Genomic DNA, 19,020 nt, shown 5'->3' with positions numbered 1-19,020 from the left:
GAACATCAACAGTGGACAACAGTCCAAGAGACAATACCAGAGTCCTGAGCAGAGAGGTCCAGCATGGGAAAGCTATGAGCAAACAGCATCAGAAAGAGAAGATCCATCATCTAGATTGGATGGATGGAGATGCGTTTCCAGCAAGCTGCAACTTCACTGTGTGTGAAGGACTTTTGAGGAGACTGTCTGAGTTTGACATTTGCCATGTTTGGAGCAAGATGGCAATGAAAGAGACAGTGGGACAAAGAGATACACGGGACAAAGCTGAAGAGAACGGACTGTCATTGGACTGCAAAGTGGGAGAGGAGAACGGAGTGAGAGGAGCAGATGAGGACACAGAGGAATGCTGTTGTTTTAGTGTGGGGAATCAAATTGGGTTAAGGAATTCGGGGAGACGAACGACTGCCTTGAAGTGAAGGATTGACAGTGTCCAGACTACCACAAAGGGGGGAGGAAGACAAGAACTGAGGTATGCAAGTGAACTGTTAGAGAAAACTGAAAGGTGACACCACACATGCACATTATATGTACTAGAGATAACACAAAATCATACATAAAGTGGCACACATCCAAAGAGGGTATTTGTAGAAGGGGTTAATAATGCACAGAGTGGTTGCCTATGGTAACCTGCAAGCATTTGGGGTTTAGCTGTGCCTGACTATGACAGAGATTTTCATTTAGATGTTTCTGAAACAAAAGGTGGAGTGAACTGAGTTTTGTTTCAGAAAAAAGGGGGGAGGTACATAAAAGGACAATTGAACAATTGAGTTGAACAATCTTGACATTTAACCACTGGCTAATGTTTTCTTATGACAGGGTTACAGGCTGGGAGTAGAGTTAGTCCAAGGGAGAAGCCCTGGGAATTTTTTGAGAGAATGTGCAACTTTCTTGTGAATCTCTAATTGTGTGGAGTTGACGCATGGCGAGGTTCATGTGCCAAAAGAGGGTTTTCTGGGGAGTTTCATTTTTAAGTTACAGATGGAGCGATGGAGTTATGGTTCTGTAAGCGGTACAGACACCAGGAGCATGCAGTGCCAGAGGAGAAGTGGGTCTGTTGGAAAGGGCTCAAGAGGAAGTGGTCGGGCCCAAGCTGGACCAGACAATTCGAAGTGATGGAAAGGATCTCACACCCAGTCCAGCTGAAAAGGAAAGTCGAGACCTGGCAACACGGGAGCCAGTGTGCTGTGGTGGAAGAGCCTAGGAGGTCTGGAAGGCTCTAGGCCAAAAAGGGGGACTCAACTAATTACCCATACATGGATCCCAGCCCAGTGGCAGAATAAATCCCCTGATCCATGTAACGAACTGAAGGGTAGTCTACTCCGGAAGTTGATGAAAGAAGAGGAGCAGAGAATCACCCGACTCGGAAGATAGAAGGACAGAGATTAATTCACTCCAGCAACTCTGAAATCAGGGTGGAGCAAACCAAACGCAGACCCCATGATGCCACTTTTGGGAAATGGGGAGAGCCTCTATGAAGTCAGTTTGTTAACAGATTTAGAGTGTTGATCTGCCATGGGGCCAGCTCCAGTAATCAGGATGCTTTGTCCATAATCTATAAATCCAGAGGACCAGTGGGTGTCACCAATGGAAAAGACGTACTCCTCATCAATGTCTCAGGGGTTTCCCTAGCTAATAAAGTAAAATGCTGAGAGCCTAGACATAACACTCAATGATCATGACCATCCTCTAATGGCATGGAAATTCCACAATCCAAAATACTCCAAACAATTTTGGGATGAGGAGTTGCCTGAGGTTACTTCTCATCCCCTACCCATCCCTGTGGCTTGTCATGTCTTCCATAATGTTGTGCTGTGGACATTTATGTGCTTTTGTGCAGAGGAGTTTTTTTGTTTCCTGTTCTCGTGCTGTCCTACCATTGAAGCACAGCATGAGTGGAGGTCTCTTTTTTTCCTCTTGTACTTTCCCGTTGTTGTGTACATTTCAGTGTTTTTCTGTAACGCTACCAATCTCTGACTTGTAACCCCATGTGATGTCTGTGTTATGAGTGTAAGGTCAGGGGGGGGGGTTCCCATCTCGCTGCAGGGGCAACCTGCTAGTGACAAATAAAAGCTGTTTCATTCATTCATGTAGGGGCCCATACTTCTGGCAACAAAAGGGCTAAAATACGGACTATGTGACGGAATGCAGAGATACTTAGTAGGACATTAGGAGTTCACATTAAATGACATATCCATGACAACGATAACCCACATTAGGTGGTACTTGATGTACTTGTAATGGTAAACCAGTCAATCTGAATCGATCTCTGTAGGTACTAATGGAAAAGGGGTAATTTCCTCATCAGGAAACAGTGTTTTTGTTTATCAGATGGACTGCAACGTCAGGTTTATGTCGTTAACTTGCAATTAAGAATTAATGATAATTTAATGGAGTAAAAAGAAAAGTAATGTAACGAGCAGTGTGACAAATTACTTTGTCCAATGAGTAATTAAATAACATACTCTATTACTTACCACATTCCAAGTTATTTTTAATACTTTCCTGGTTTTTTTAAATTAAAGACAGCAGCACTGACTGCCACATTATTCCTGACCTGCAATAAAAAAAGTGCTACCACTACTTTCAATCAGAAGACAGTATTTTGTTTGACTTTATTTTAACTTCTTTTTTTTTTTTTAGCTTTGGGAACAAAACAGATGGAAGTGACAGTGCGTTTGGGTTTAAATGCCATTTCACAACATCAAACTCATCCAAATGAGATGTTCAGAGCTTTTCATTAATCATAAACAAAGCACGTGAAAAGTTTAAAGTGAGATTTCTGTCACTGTTGCTGAGAGTTCAAGGTGCCAACAAACACCTTGTGATTATCCCTGACACTCAAAAATCTGACAAAGCAGCATTAGATGGTACTCTAGGAATGATGCCGCTTATTGTGTTATCAGTTCTTGCACACTAGGAGACCTTTGACAGGAAGTAATGTCAAAGATGAGAAAAATGTTGCTGTTTAAACAGGTTATGTGAACAATTTTATTTTATTTATACAGTGCCAAATCACAACAACAGTAGCCTCAAGGTGCTTTGTATTGTAAGGTTAAAAAACCTAAAAAGTCTAGGTTTGTGGAGAGAGTAAAAAGAAATAAATTATATAGTGTTCGCAGATGGCTCTGAGGCCATTACCACATGAATAAGAAACATACTTAAACACATATAAACTCAAATAAGTGGCAATATAATAAACAGGGAGCAGGGCATCTACAGGGTGGGCCATTTATATGGATAAACCGTAATAACATGGGAATGGTTGGTGATATTAAAGTCCTGTTTGTGGCACATTAGTATGTGTGAGGGGGCAAACTCCTCAAGATGGGTGGTGACCATGGTGGCCATTTAGAAGTCGGCAATCTTGGATAAAACTTTTGTTTTTTCAATATGAAGAGGGCCATGTGACACATCAAACTTATTGGTAATGTCTGGTAATGTGCCGCAAAATGGTTTGCGGCACAATTTGCATAGTACAGTTTTCTAAAAAAAAAAAAAAGAGAGAATAATGTATATCGTTTCAGTTTATTTTGAGAAGTCTCAACAGGATCTTTAGCTTTATTGTGAAAGGTTTATATAGAAAATAAACAAGCAGACGGTGGAGCCACACAGTGGTTTCACCGTCGTTGTTGCTAATGAAATTAAGCATAAAAACAGTCGCTCGTCAGTCCATGGTGTGGTTATTTTAAATATTAGTGAAAGAGAGAACTTTAAGAAATTAATATAGCCACTACAGTGACCATCACAACCATGAAAAAATATTGCTGTAAACGGTGTATTTTGCGACACCACGAAACCAACAATAGCGTATAATATGAAACAATAGATGTTTTAATATCTTCAGCCAATAAATAACATCATATCAAACAGCCCGAACAGTGTAATGAAATTTTTTAACATAAAACACAACTCTCTCTGCCCCCCCCCTCCCCCCCATGGGGAGGAGTTGTGTTTTGATTTTAAGTCCACTGTCATTTAACATAAAGTGGACAAAACAAACAAACATAACACATAATTTTCAGCAGAACTGAACAAACTGATGTGCCAAAATCATAACTGTAATCTGTATTCCCCACAGAATTACTTGCACACTTCAAATATGCCTTTACCCTCATAAAATTAAAAATTAGATTTTTTATTTCTTATTTTTCCTTAATCTGAAAGGTCTGTGAGTTGTTTACCCCAGTGACTGACATTATGCTTTACTGTAACAACCATAACAACCGTAGTTAGTTCACCTACTTCCTGCATTGAAAGATTGTATGGTTGTCACATCTGATGAAGATGTGAAGGGTGTCAAACCACAAAAGAATTACCCGTTAAACAACAATCCACGCAAGGCATCCAAAATTATCTGATGTCAGATAACATTCTTTCAGTTTCTGTTGATAAGTTGTCTCGTTGTCTGTCTCAGTTGTAGCCTTTTTCTAAAGAACAACGCACATTCTGACACTGTGGTGTCTAGTGATGACGTGTTTGAGGAGAGATCTCAGTCCTTATCAAATTATTCACATTCTCCGACATCTAAGCATGAGCGTGCTTTTGATTTTAAAAAGAAAAAAAGTGACTGATCAGAACAAATAACAGTTCAGACTTTCCAGAACAGTAAGTTAAGATTGTGTGAGCTCACATCTCATCATTTGCTGATGTGGTGATTTGTGTTGCTTTGTCAGCATAAAATAATTTATCTACATGTCACTTAAATCATTATGATAATAATTAGTATTATTAAAGAACATAGAGCCTTGTTCCTGGATTGTTACCATCCCAACTAATTTCCTCTCATCTGAAGGTGACAGTTTGGGTTTTCTTCCAGACACACAGTGTGAATAACTTATACTTAGGTACATTTGTTTGAGCTAATGATCTTGAATGCATTTATTGGGGTTTGAATGTTAGATAGGATGCAGTTAGTTTAAGTAAATGGGCAATAGAGACATGCATAAAAAACTTCAAGTTTTTATGCACAGAAAACACGCTATGAAAACAGTCCGTTTAGAAATGGCTTGTAAATCTACATTTCTCTGTCTAATCGCTTCACTGGCTATGTCCATACTAATGCGTTTTCATTTGAAAACGCATCGTTTTCTCTCCGTTTTGGCCTCCCGTCCACACTGACACCGTGTTTTCCCAAGGAAAAACGCATACATTTCAGAGCAGAGCTGTCCCGTCACAGTGTGGACACTCGAAAAAGCAGACTTTCTAAAACGATGACGCATTTTATTCAGGTGATGCAGTCATGTGACCAATTAAACTAGGATAGCAGAGGGCATTACACAGCAGTTGTTTGGATTGCTCTCAATTTTGACAACCCTAAAAAAAGATTAATATCAATTTGTACATGCTCCAGATAGCTTTTCTTCCAATTCTTTAATTCTCACTCACGCGCATGCGCAGGACTGGAATGTAAGTGTTTCGGCGGTTTCAATGTGGACGCACAACTCTGTGAAAACAACTGAAAATGCTAGTGTGGACGCGGAGCATTTTCAGACAAAAACACGAAAACAGTGTGGACGTAGCCTGAGTTCCCTGGACATCTCCATTGCTTTTTGGTCAGTGAAATGAGTGGTTCAAACCAATCATTTTCATGCTGGTAAAAACTATCAGTCATAACCTTCTGCACCACCTACATATGTTTATGAACCTGTTTGGAAAATCCTAAATAAATTCAAACTTCTGTAGTCAATTCTTGCATTCTTGTTATTAAATTTCAATAAATCATTAAAAGTCCCATATTATCATGATATTCCTTCCCATGATTAGTGGATGTAAACTTCTGACTTACTGTGCTCTTAGATGATTTTCTCTATGTGAGTAACGTAAGTCAGTTTAATGATATTGTAATAGAAACTTTAAAGGTGAGACTGGGAAGTCAAGGAAGACATTCTTGTCAACAAATTGTATTGAACAAACTATCATCTAGCTAGTTGGACAGTGGATTTGTTCTGTTGCAATAATAACTGTCTTTTACTATAGAAATTGTACATCAGCAGTTTGCAGCTGGAGGTCATCTGCCTTGGCCAAGGTTGTTGTGTGTTTTGCCCTTTTTCTGGCATGAATAGGGAAAATAGATGCAGAAGTGCTAAAATAACAATGAGATCAAATTCTAAATAGGAGTGCCTTAAAAATAAAATTAATACACACATTAAAATGCTTTATTACATTTGGTTGAAGCAGCAATTAAAACATTTCTATTTTTAGTTTTGAAACAAATCTCATTTACTAACAGTTGGTTGACCCAGGACACGTTGGAGAGATTATATCTCTCGGCTGGCCTGGGAACGCCTTGGTATTCCCCCGGATAAGCTGGAGGAGGTGGCTGGGGAGAGGGAGGTCTGGGCTTCTCTGCTTAGGCTGCTGCCCCCGCGACCCGGCCCCAGATAAAGCGGAAGAAGATAGATGGATGGAAACTAATCTCATTTCCTGACAGTTGGTTGAGACATTTGCTTTCACTGTTCATTATCAGTTATCAGGTACCATCTCAAACTCATGAGCATGAAACATTTCCTCATACCAGAACAGTTTACTACACATTGTATATGATGCGGGAAACAGCAAGTAGATAAAAGGAGGAGAGTCAGAGAGAGAGGCTGTATTTGACGTACAAGTGTCTTTGTGAAGACAGACTAACAGATTGACCATGTCGCTCTCTGCAGTGCTGTTGCTGCTGCTGCATCTGACGGTCTGCAACTCGCAGAATATTGATTTCTTCATTAGCAATTTAAATGGCTTTGTTGGTGCAATCAACTTCTATACAAATGAGAAGTTTGTAGTAAATAATTCTTCTTCGGTATGTACAGGTTTTTTTCTAAAATGTGTTTATATTTTGAAATGTAGGTTTTCTTTACTAAATTCCTATTCACTGTGACTCCACAGCTGACCATTCGCCTAATGGGGAACAATCTCAACTGCACTCCCGAGTTCTCATTTGATTGCCAAAATAGCAACTGTGGGTATGTGAGCACTTTGGTACGGACGGTCGACCAAGAAGGCAGCGGAGAGTGGTGTCAGACTGAACTTAGGTCTGTTCAGCCATCTCCCATTAATGTGGTTGGTTCATTTGGGTGAGTGTACCTCGAAAATATATAAAACGAACTTATTATTCATATTGTTATCATTCTTACACACACACACACACACACACACACACACACACACACACACACACACACACACACACACACATATATTAGTCCATGTAGTGTTTTGCTATATACAGTGTAACACGCTGAAAACTGACTCTCACACTATTTTCTATTGAAGGGTCCCTGGTGTTAATTGGGTGAGTGGCATCAAAAATACCATTGGATCATGGACAACTGCAGTAACATACGACCTGAGGAACCGCTCTGACATCAACAAAGAAAACTCCTCACCCCAGTCTACCATGATCCCATTTGTGAGGTGAGCCAACTCACTGTTTGTGTCTCTGCTAAAAAAGCAACAGCAGTAGCAGGACAAGAGTGACTGTGGCATTACTGCAAACTTCAAATCTGATATTGTTTCCACGTAGAAGACAAAACTGTTCACAGTATAAGGGCAAAGTCAAAAAATATAGACAAAAATATAGACTATAACTTGCTGCATGGTCAACTTTAACCGCTATTGCAACCACTGCCTCCGTAATAAAGTGGCAATAAACTAATTAAATGAACAAAAATAATTTACCAAAAATAGTTTCCACACTAAAACGTTTGCATTTAAAGGTTTTAATTGTAATCCTATAACTCTTTCCTTAAAGAGCTTCTCTTACAGTACCCCCAGGCTCCAAATGAGAGAAAAACAGAAAATGAGGATGAGTATGAAGATGAGTTAACTTCTTTGTCACCAAATGAGAAAAATCTCTTTTAAGTTTAATTTAACAAACAGACTTCCTGTCAGAAACCTCCTAAAATGAGAAGTGCAGTTAAAATGGAAACATCCCCTGAGAAACTTCAAAGAGAAAATATGCAGTTATTTTATACCTGTGGCAAGTTTAAATTTAAAAAGATATTTTATTTGTCTGTTGTTGTTCCTTATGGCAGCAAATTATAGAGTAATTTTAATGTTCCTCCATGTTTGCTGTAATATTTAAGTAGTTTAGTGATGCTTTAAATTAAATCTCACTTAATATATAAACTATACAATTTAAAGTTTTATTTTGAGACAGTGAACTGAATATTGCTATGTTTAAAATTACCAGTGATCAGGCTGTGGCTGTATTTTGCAGATTTTAAGAGTGAATGCATGGAGCTGCACATTAACTTCACACTAAAGTGAATCCTGGAAAATGAAGATTGTATTTGTAATTCTTTCTCAGAGTTCCTTCAAACTGTCGGAGAGATTTCAGCCTGTTGATGTTTGACCCTGATGGGGATCAGGTTAAATGCAGATATGGAAACTCCTCACTCTTGGAGTGTAACGGCTGTGAGCCACCATCTGTCCTCAGCCTCTCATCAGTGAGCATGACTGTTAATCTAATGTTTAATGAGACAGAAGGATAGTTGTAATAATAAACATTTGCTCATTTGATCTCTTTTCCTTTTTTATTCCTCATGCAGTCCACTTGTACTCTGTCGTTCGGCCCCACTGCCGACAGTAATGTGGGCAACTATGGAGTACAGCTGCTGATGGAGGACTTTCCCAGGAAGAACATCACCATGACTGGAGTCAATGGCACAAAAACAACACAAACACCTAACGATGCTCTCAGCAAAATACCGATCCAGTTTGTTCTGATAGGTACAAGTCCATATTTTAATAGATGGAGTTGAACCTGTAAAGATCTGATCTAAACTTAGAAATACTGTTCTAACTTCGAACTATGAATTCCACCCCGAAAGAAACTCGTTGGTTTTCTGTCATCTTTCAGTGGATCCCCAGGTCTCATCCTGCACAGAGGGAGACTTTTTGCCCAAATTCTTGCCTCCAACCCCAAACAACAGAGCTCGGCTCTACACGCCTGTTGATAAGACTCTGGAAATCAGCATCAGTGCAGAGGCACAAAACTCCACGTAAGTCAACGAAAAACACATTTGACATTCTTGACATTGTAAAGTAAGGTTAACTATGTCCCACAGAACTGTTTTCAGGTTAGACAAGAAATACATTCACACATCAGTCAATTCCTGTCATGTTTCTGTTCATTGATCAAATCAAGATTTTATCCGTTGCGTTCTGTTTAATCTGTGCATCAGTCCTGCACTGGCACACAAAACAGGTTTAACAAGACACGTAAGAGCGTAACACAGTCAGATGTATACAAAGCTGTATGAGATATAAAGAGTAGGTTCAACACATATTTAACCCAAAGAGAAGTCAAATCTGTTTTAAGGCTATTTTGCTTTGATGCAACATGAGTAAATAAAAACTCGTGAAATTATGTTTAAGTAAAATTTGGCTTATTAACTCAAACCCTTAAAACCAAACAGAAGTGAGTCAGGTGAAGTCTCCGTTCAAAGTGATGCTCATTCACAGACAAACACTTTGCTTTGTATGTCGTTGAAGAAGCTATGAGAATTAAGTTGATTCATTTTTTGTTTCTCTCTTCGATGAAGGATCTCTGAGCTGCTGTTCAGCGGACCATATGATGCAATTCAGAATAAAATTGGACCAGGAAAGTTCACCCTGAGATGGACGCCGTCTAAATCACAAGACAATGACACCCTCCCCTTCTGCTTTGTTGTCCAGGCACTTTCCAAGTCAGTACCTTTTTACAAATTCATCCCTTAGAGCATGAGTGTTTGGCAGAAAGCACTTAAGCATAGACAAAAGAGCTTGTTTGAATGGGTGAATGAGGCGTGCTGCATAAAGCAGAAAAGCACTAAAGAAGTATCAGTCCATTTGCAATTTTGCAGCCATAAACTATATTGGTGAATGTTTAAATCTGACTTTATTAGAAAATTATTTAGACCCCAGGCCCAGAAGGAGTCATGGCAAGAAAATTAAATCCCCCCAAAAAGCCAAAACCCCTTCCTCTGCTTCCAATGACCAACCAAAAAGTTATTGGTTTGTCATAAACAAAGTTTGTTTATGTTAGACTACATCCTAGATAATAAATTGGAGTTTTGCTGTTGAAGCTATGATGTGATGCTTCTATGCTTTATTCATATATGGTTACATTTTAAAATCGTGACATTTGGAGCGGGTGTGAAATTACAGATGAGCCCAAACATGTTTTTCCGCCCTGAAAATTTCATGTGAACATCTTCTGTACTTACCAAGATATACAGGCTGTAAAATACAACAGAAATTCAAAAATAATAAATATCAGCCAACAAAAACAGATAACTCTGTGGGGGTTCACAAACAGATTTTTCATTGAATCCGTCTACACTACTGGCATTTGAAATTATAATTACTAAAATGAAAAAGGTGAACTCAAGGACAAATTTGAAGTCACCTATAGGCTTTATTTTGCAGATTTTACACAAAGACCCACTTTAATGTTGACTCGAAACAATAACTTATTACGCTTTACTCATTCCTTTTGTTAAAAGACATAATGTTCCTTAATTGCCTACTTATTTAGAACAGTAACATATATAATGCTATTAGTTAAAAATATAATCAGATTACAATAATACATTAGTTTGAAATGTGTTGCGCCCAAAACTGGTGATTGACAGGTTTAGCTGTCCTAGAAATTTTTTTATTGTTTTGTTTTGTTTTATCTGAAGAGATTATGAAGATTATGTGAAAAACAATAAACTATCTAAAACAGGAAAAATAGCGTATCTGTTAGAAGGGGAAGTTGCAGTGCAGGAAATGCTTTAATGAGGCAGATCAGTAATGAGTCTACTTACTGCCAACAAACCAAGGCTACGTCCACAACTACATGGGTATTTTTCAGTTTTTTTCCAAAAATCCCGTGCACATGTACAGGTTTGAAAAAATACTTCTGTCCACAGTAAAACACCAAAAACGCATTCAAACTCTGTCAAGAACAGAATCATGTAGAAATGTTGGCCAATCAACATTTGGCCAAGTGTAGAAGCCTGGGAGGGAAAGAGAAGTTGGAAAGGCAGCTAATTATGTGCCACTGTTCAAGTGGCTTTATAATTTTGAATGTTAATAACCAAAGACAGTATTTTGGCTGGTGTAGAGTAGCAACCTAGGAAAGAAAAATGCATAAATTTATTCAAAACCATGGTAACGGATTTGGGTTGTGAGAGCGTCTATGTTGAATGGAGAAGTTCACTCTGACTCCTCCGTCCTTTTAAAATGGAGGGACAGTAACTGTGTGTGTATATGTAAGTGCGTTAAAAACTGCACATAGATTAACAGCAACAGTATTTTGTCTATATCCACCATTGCAAAAATTCATCTCATGTAAATAATAACGTGGCACAGAGCGTGATGCCAAAAACGTTGTGAGTAAATCCCAGTTTTCCTCATCCACAGCTAAAAGCAAAATGCAGTTTACATGTGAACGAAAGGCCCACATCCATAGAAAAATCTGCGTTTTCAAAAATACCTGTGTACGTGTGGACATAGGCTAAGGGTCATCTAGAACTGTTAATCAAACACACCCATATTACTTGTACATATACTTTGTGTCATTAACAGAAAAGACGATCTTAAAATATAATATAATCTCATGGAATTAATGGAATCACTGTTCTGATTTATTTCCGTAGGGAAACCAAGTATCACTCAGACCTTCGATGTGTCAGCGTGACTGTTGGAAAGAGTCCTGTTAGTAGTGCCCCAGCCAGTGCTTCAGCTTGTAAGTATCAATGCCAGGAAGTAACTGTTAACAAATATATAAAGTTGTGTTACGTCCCTCTGCAGCTTCTAATTGTCTCAGTGTTTTCAGCTGGTGCTAATTGGCCACACCTAGTCAGGTGTGGATAAAAGCATACCTGAGGCTAGTGATGGGCAGATGAAGCCCCATGAAGCACTGAAGCTTTTCATCCAATTGGTTCACCCCAACGCGAAGCTTCATGAAGCTTCATTTGCTCTAGCAGGACACCTACTGGACGTAAAAATAATAGCTGGCATGAATTTGAAGAGTGTGGCATTTTGCACACAGCCTGTAAATGTCAACAACAAAAGGAGTGTGTAAAACATGTATATTGTAGTGATGGCAGTACACTGTGTATATTTATAGTGGCAGTATGGGAAATAATTATTTGGAAATGCTTGAAATGGAAATGATCCTTTACTGTGAGGTGAGGTGTGGTTGGGGTGTGGACAGTAGTTGTGCTTTTGTAACGTTGAGGTATGGACAGCTACACACTGAGGCTTTGAGCCTCAGTCCTGCCTGTTCACATTTTATTCTGTAAAAACTAAATTTTCACTGCTTTTATAACCTTTAGTGGGGAGAACATAGCTAGGATTTAATGATTTCACAAATCTTTTGAATCCTTTGTCCTCCACAATGCTAAATGGCTGGGAGTCCTCAATCACCATGCTGACCAGGTCTTCATCAATTTGAGATTGTTCTCCTGAGGAAAGACAATAAAACAAAGCACAAATATAAATATCACACACGTAACTTATAACAGTTGTATAATATTGTTATATCATTTAGTAACATTACTGCATGCTATATTATCATTGCATTTGATGGCTCACCTGGTCTTGCTCCACAATCGGTGTTCCCCTTATTCTCATGCAAAGCTCTGCAGTGCCTAAGCATGGATGAGGTGTTGTTATATCCCAGCTCCCTGGCACATAGCAAACACTTCACCTTGTACAAAAGTACAGACAGCTTAACATAAATTATATTGCACCATCAGTATCATGACAATACATCTTCTTTAGAAATTTACATACCTTGTTGGGAGGAATAAAATCAAAATGTTGCCATAAAGGGGAGGACATCCTCCTCTTCTTAGCCGGCTCCATTCTCTCCTGACTTTCTCTCCTCACTCTCATAAACCTCCAAACTCTCTCCAACTCTCACTAACCGCAACTCTCCATCAAACACCTACATTTTGATTGAAGTCTGAGGGGTTTATATCGCTGTCATATCTCACGGCAAAGTTCGAACCACTTCATGAACCAGTCACGTGGTACAGCCGGGCAGCGAGGCTTCGGACGTCATCATTTTCAGCTCCTCCCATAAATGAAGCAAGCCTCGATACGCGCTTCGCGGAAACGCCCCCTCCAGTACTCGACACACGCTCCGAAGCCTCGATACAGAACGTCACATCACTACCTGAGGCAAGCTTCCTGGCAGTGCACTAGTCTTTGCCTTGGTAGCACCAGCCATTTTAGCCAACCTGGTTTTCCATTTTAGGATGAAACCTCTTCTCACCCACACTCTGTTATTCATCTCTGTTTTTATGTTGCGGCTTTTGAGCCGGGTCGTAACAGTTGCTAAATGTTTCTAAATCTGCGTATTTGTAAATAATTTTTGACATTGTTGCAAAACTCATTCATGAAAAGCTAAAACGGGATAAATCCCTGTAGATTATTACATTTACATTTATTTTAAGTCAGCTTTATAGCCGTTTACCTGCTCATGAAACGATTTGTATTGCCGGGGCAGTGTTCCGAGGTTTTTTGTTTGTTTTTTTTAATCTTTAAAAGTCATATATAGATACAGTTTTTAAACTTTGTGACACCATTTGTCAGCCAATCAGGTCGACTAAATCTTTGTGTTTCTAAATGAAAAGTCTATTTGGTTGGTCAGAAGTTCTTTAATCATTTTCTACTTGTTTTAGTTGTCCTGGTCATGGGATCTTTCCTTTCAACTCTTATTCTTGCCTTCCCTTCCATGTAAGTATGTGTCTGCATATTTAGATCTTTTTTTGCCGAAATGTGACATTTTGTGTATTTTTTAAACGTAAAATTATCATTACTATTGTTAACTTTTAAAATGAAACAAAATCAACCCCATTGATCATCATTCTGATGTTGAGTTTTTGTCTCTTGTCTCAGATGAATATGGATAAAATCAGAGGTAAGTCTCTTCTATAATCAGATTTTCTACCATAGCATCAGTACTAATAGTACCACTGGTATTGCTAAAAGTAGTAGTGTTGATGTCCAGTGATTGAACTACAGAAAACTATGAACACACACAATGGCTATGGCAACCTCTGTAGGAGCATACAAATATTTCGCAAAATATGCTAACACCACACAAAGCACAACTTATTCTATGACATATTCCAGAAATGAATCACATCATCAATCACTAAATAACATATCAATCTGAGGATTATCTCAAATGTAAAGAAAAAAAAATTCTATGAATTCACTGTTTCTAATTTCCTTCTAGATTGAAGATTGACACTGGATTGATGCAACAGTATTGCCCTCTACTGTTACAACATGAATGTCATCTGACTCGGCACAAATAACTTTTTTCAAGTTTCTTTAAGTTTTATTCCAACCAATGTAATCCAAGCACTAATTGGAGTTTTTACTCACTTGTCCTCACTTGTTCCAGGTGATTTATTGAATTGATGTAAATTTCATTTCTGATAGTTTACCTGGATTTATTTTATCAAATTATTAATCACATCATCTGTAACAACACCTCCTATTAGTCCAAACTACTGCACTTTAACCAACACTTTCTAGTCAACTAAACACTACTTTTATAAACCTTTCAAAAACAACATTCCCAGGCAATACTCCTGTTTATGAGTATGAATTACAGATAGTAACTGTTACCAAACACTAAAGCTTCATAGACATCAAGAGCAAAAACTAAACTTGCATGCTTTAATGACCATTAAAATCTAAACAGCAAATTTTTGTATCAGTTTTACTTAATAGAAATCCTCATCATTCTCTGATGGCAGTGCTGATCTTTGAGAGGAAAAACAGAGAGACACTGACTTGGATTGGATGTGTGTGATGATGTTGTTATTGTCATGTTAGCATTGAATTGTAGGCGTCGCAGGGAAGATTGAATTGAATGAATGGATGTAACATCATTTTAGTCTGATCATGTGATCAGTTCCATGGATGCCAACTTCCACCCCGACCTTGTATAAATGATTTGTTAAAAGGCAAATAAACAACGATTCCTATGATGGCTTTCTTTTTAACTGAGTAAGTCTGACTGAAGCAAGTGCTTTTTTGCACTGATGAACACCAAGAAGATTTTTAAAAGTTGGTAAAATACAGATTTTGTGTTGCAACTTACCCATTTGGGTACTGGGATGTAACAGTGAATTAATCATGCGAAATATTTGTAGTTGTAGGTAGGTGATAACATAAAGTGTAATAATCATCTAAATTTGACAAACTATTATATAGGAGTGACAAAACTATAGAGGCTCTGGTGCCTTGCTAGCAGGTTATATCAGGGCGACTCTCCAAAACATTCAGAGATTCATTATGCAACAGGAATATGCATGGCAAAAGCGAGGGAGTTAGACCTAGTGTTATGGCCCGTCTAGGCGTGGCCCGACCATAACATAAGGGTGATCCATCCCTGTCCAACCCCAAGCAGCACATCACGCAAATAATACTTTTTGGCAGTGATTTATTTACAATGAGTGAATTTAGAAACAAAGAAAGGGAGCGAGTTATAACTTGGGGGTGAGCCCAAGGCCAAAAAAACAAAAGGGATCTCCGGGGTAAATCAAACTTACCTATTCAAAAGAATTAAACCAAACGACAATGACTTACCTCCCTACCTAACAAAAACAGGAGAAAACTGTATTCAAACAAAAAGGCGGTCCACCCTTACATGCTCCTACATTAAACAAATATTGCTAAACAGTGAACACAGTCTGCCGGTTGGGTTGGGCTGAGGATGAATCCCCTGACAGTCCATGGCGGTCTCTTCTTATGTGCTGCCTCCCGGTCATTAGCCAACCGGTATGATCCGTTCACTCTGGATGCACCAATCATGGAGAAGCACCTGCACACTCAGATTTACATATTAAAATTACAACAACAGTCGTAACACCTAGATTCACATTTTTGTAACAAGACAGTGTTAAGGTTCAAAATTATTGGGGATGGAGACAAGAGAAAAAGCCACAATAACAACACTGGTCCGGTCGGGTTGAGTCAAACGATGATTTTAATGATCACACACATGGGAGATGGACACTGTATGCAGACAGCATCAGATCTCAAAATGGTGGAGCATTGCTCAAACTTTTATAGCCTCTGGTGCCTCCACCTTATCATAAAAAGCCTAAACGTTCACATGCTTTCTCTCACACAGCGCCTAAGCTACGACGTTGGCTCCCTGTTTATCTGCTCCTGCTGAGATGGGGCAGAAAACTCCAGCACACTCTGTTCTCTTCTAATCAGACAAATAAGGCAATGACTTTTCTGCAAACAGTATTTCTTATAACTCAGCAATATAATGCATCATAAAACAATATCATTCATTCACAATAAATCAACAGTCTACTTTAATGCAAATTAGTTTAACTAATGCAATAGTTGTCAGCTTCTTCTAATTCAGGAGAATAATGCAAACTAAAACTACATAATAATTCACAATCTTTAATTAGGGGTCTAACATGGCATAAAATAATATTATAATCTAACAACAGTATCTATAGAAACAAGAGCTGAAATTTTCAGTAGACCCACCAATCGTGTGGGAGCCCAGATATTCTCCCAATATGTATGCATCATTAACAGTATAAGAGATGCCCTTTACTTGCCACTCACATAAGCCTGACACAAGCTTACTGAAAACTTTATCCACAACAGAGCCATGCCAACTGTATTTGGTCAACAGCTGATTGGTGGTGTGGACAAACTATGGCTTGAAGTCTGAAATGATCTGACCAAACTCAAACTTCATACGGGATAATATGGGATTAATGCCAAACAGATCAAGCTTAATTTAAGATAAAATATCATGGACTTGACATCAGATTTAAAAAAAATAATTGCAGTTCGCGGCTGTAAAGTTAGTTCAAGTTTGAATCACAGAACTGTCTGCCAGAAGAATGCTGTCTTGGTTTTGTTTTTCATTCCTGGTTGGATTATGTTTGCTAAACACTGGTCGTTAAAAAGTAATGCACATGTGCCTGCATGCTGATATTAAGAGTACCTAATGAGCTGAACATTCTCAATATGAAACCCAGTGAAACCCTATCGTTACACAAAAAATCCCAGAGCGCAAAGATATCTTTACCAACATCTGTCTGTGATGCCACAACTTTTGCAAAACACCAGCGCTTGACTGGTTGGGAACTAACAATAAAATCATGTCTTTATTGTGTTTGGTTTATGAAAAAGCTCAATTTCTAATTAATTTTAAACATGCTCTTGGGCACACAAAGTCTTGATAACTGGAATGTAAAGAATTACACATTACAGGTCCATCTACACATACAAATGCATTGCTTTTCAGTGATTATTTCAATCTTGGCAATGGGACTGGAATGACATTTACACTCAGGGGTCATGAAATTAGCTTGGCATCAAGTAACACTGTGAGGAATCTTGGAGTCATTATTGACCAGGATATGTCCTTCAGTGTGTACATTATACAAAAGTTGTTTAACTGCTTTCTTGCTTTTGACATGTCCTAAAATCGTCCTGAAAAGTACTTGATCCAGAAAGAGAGAGCAGATTTCTTCCACACTGGCTGTTCTTCATTGGCTCCCTGTTAAATGAAGAATTTAACATTTAAAAAAATTTTAAATTTAAAATCCTTCTCCTCAAATACAAGGTATTGAATAATCAGGTGCCGTCTTATCTTAATAACCTTATAGCAGATCATTACATGAAGGAACCTTTTAAATACAAGCGCGCTCATGTTCACAGGTGTACACACGGGTGCTCACACACAGAAACTACACCCTTTTTGGCTCCTACCTCAAAGCACACTGTGCGCTGTCGATCTTACGTGCTGCACAATAATGTTTAATATTTAGTATTTACTGTTACATTCCCATAGATGATCGTAATGTTGTTTATTATGTTGCTCTTTTTTTTCTTCTGCTTGTTTTCTCTTTTTTTCTTGCTCAACAGGTGATCCAGGTGATTGATATATGTACTTTTTGTCTGCTTATTGTCACGATCTGAGGAGGCAGACCGTGCGGTGGTGTGTGTGGTGGACCCAGGTGCGAACACACGAGAGTAGACTGGAGTAAACTTAACTGAAAGCGAGCCTTCATTGTGGCTGGTGACAAGGAGTGCAGACAAAGCAGAAATGCAGTGACAAACTAAACTATGACTAAACTGGGAAAGTAAAACTAGGAAAAACTATGAAGACTCAGGAAACCATAACTATGAATACTAAGACTGGCTGTGACAACATGGAGGGTGGGAACACAGACGACGCGACACAGACTGCATGAAACACAGAGACTAAATACACATGAGGGATGATCAGGGGAAGTGGCCACACATGGGAGCACAGCTGACACACATGAACCTAACGACAGGACAGGAGAGGTGAAACTAAATACACTGACATTGAATACAGACTTACAAAGTAAAACAGGAAACATGGAGATTAGACATGACATGAACTAAACATAACTCATGACAGGTAGACGCACGAACCAGGGAGACGGAGTACAGGGGAAGATGACAGAAGCGACAGCATGAACTTGACAACACAAGACACACAGATATAAACACATGAAGGGCAAGGGAGGCTAAACACAAGGGTAATATAATTACAAATGAGCTGGAATAATTTAATGAACCTAAACAAACAATAAACATCAAAATAGACTAAACACAAAACACTGGGTCACACGACCCAGGACCATGACACTTATTTTGTTGGTTTTTGTTTTTTGCCCCATCCCTCTTCCCTGCTGTTTTTCTTTCCCTCTTTCTTTCTCCCCTTTCTTTTCCCCAGTCAGGTCTGTCCCGCATTCAGCAAGTGAAAATAAAATAAAATAAACAATAAAAGGTGAATCAAATAGACCATTACGGCAAGGCTGGGATGGTCCATTTGGTAAAGTAAATCCGTTGGGCATCTTCCCTTGACTTCCTCCTCCTCACCTTCAACCAGTGACAGCCGGTAGCTGCCGCTCCCTGAGAGTGATTTCTGTTTTTCTTTCTTTTTAAAGCCCAAAGACCTAAAGGTTGAGGAGCTCATTTACCTTCAAATTACTTATAAATTCGAATTCAGCCACTGAC

The 19,020-nt window shown here is 38.7% G+C and overlaps 1 protein-coding gene across 2 annotated transcripts; it reads left to right on the top strand.

Moving 5' to 3' along the window:
• The first annotated feature begins 380 nt into the window (after window positions 1–380).
• On the top strand, window positions 381–14,964 carry LOC143412340 (uncharacterized). 2 transcript variants are annotated; one of them, XM_076882680.1, is made up of 11 exons: window positions 381–469; window positions 6,877–7,064; window positions 7,264–7,404; window positions 8,300–8,438; window positions 8,541–8,721; window positions 8,852–8,993; window positions 9,537–9,680; window positions 11,619–11,707; window positions 13,653–13,707; window positions 13,870–13,891; window positions 14,213–14,964. In XM_076882680.1, exons 2-10 carry the CDS (start codon window positions 6,892–6,894, stop codon window positions 13,871–13,873), a joined length of 1,068 nt encoding a protein of 355 aa, XP_076738795.1. In that variant the 5' UTR covers window positions 381–469; window positions 6,877–6,891; the 3' UTR covers window positions 13,874–13,891; window positions 14,213–14,964. The 2 variants fall into 2 exon arrangements, with proteins under 2 accessions (XP_076738795.1, XP_076738794.1); XM_076882679.1 differs by lacking the exon at window positions 381–469 and adding an exon at window positions 6,618–6,790.
• Window positions 14,965–19,020: the final 4,056 nt, after the last annotated feature.

Source organism: Maylandia zebra, linkage group LG3 (assembly GCF_041146795.1).
Source record: "Maylandia zebra isolate NMK-2024a linkage group LG3, Mzebra_GT3a, whole genome shotgun sequence".
In the NCBI taxonomy this organism is placed as follows: domain Eukaryota; kingdom Metazoa; phylum Chordata; class Actinopteri; order Cichliformes; family Cichlidae; genus Maylandia; species Maylandia zebra.
The sequence above is the reverse complement of the archived record's forward strand: the minus strand, read 5'-3'. Positions and strand labels throughout refer to the sequence as shown.

Excerpts from the sequence above, each read along its gene's own strand:
- LOC143412340 (XM_076882679.1), top strand. The coding sequence starts at position 6,641 with ATGTCGCTCTCTGCAGTGCTGTTGCTGCTGCTGCATCTGACGGTCTGC. Across the intron at positions 9,681-11,618 it reads GTTGTCCAGGCACTTTCCAA|GGAAACCAAGTATCACTCAG; the intron begins GTCAGTACCTTT and ends TTATTTCCGTAG. Across the intron at positions 11,708-13,652 it reads CCCAGCCAGTGCTTCAGCTT|TTGTCCTGGTCATGGGATCT; the intron begins GTAAGTATCAAT and ends TACTTGTTTTAG.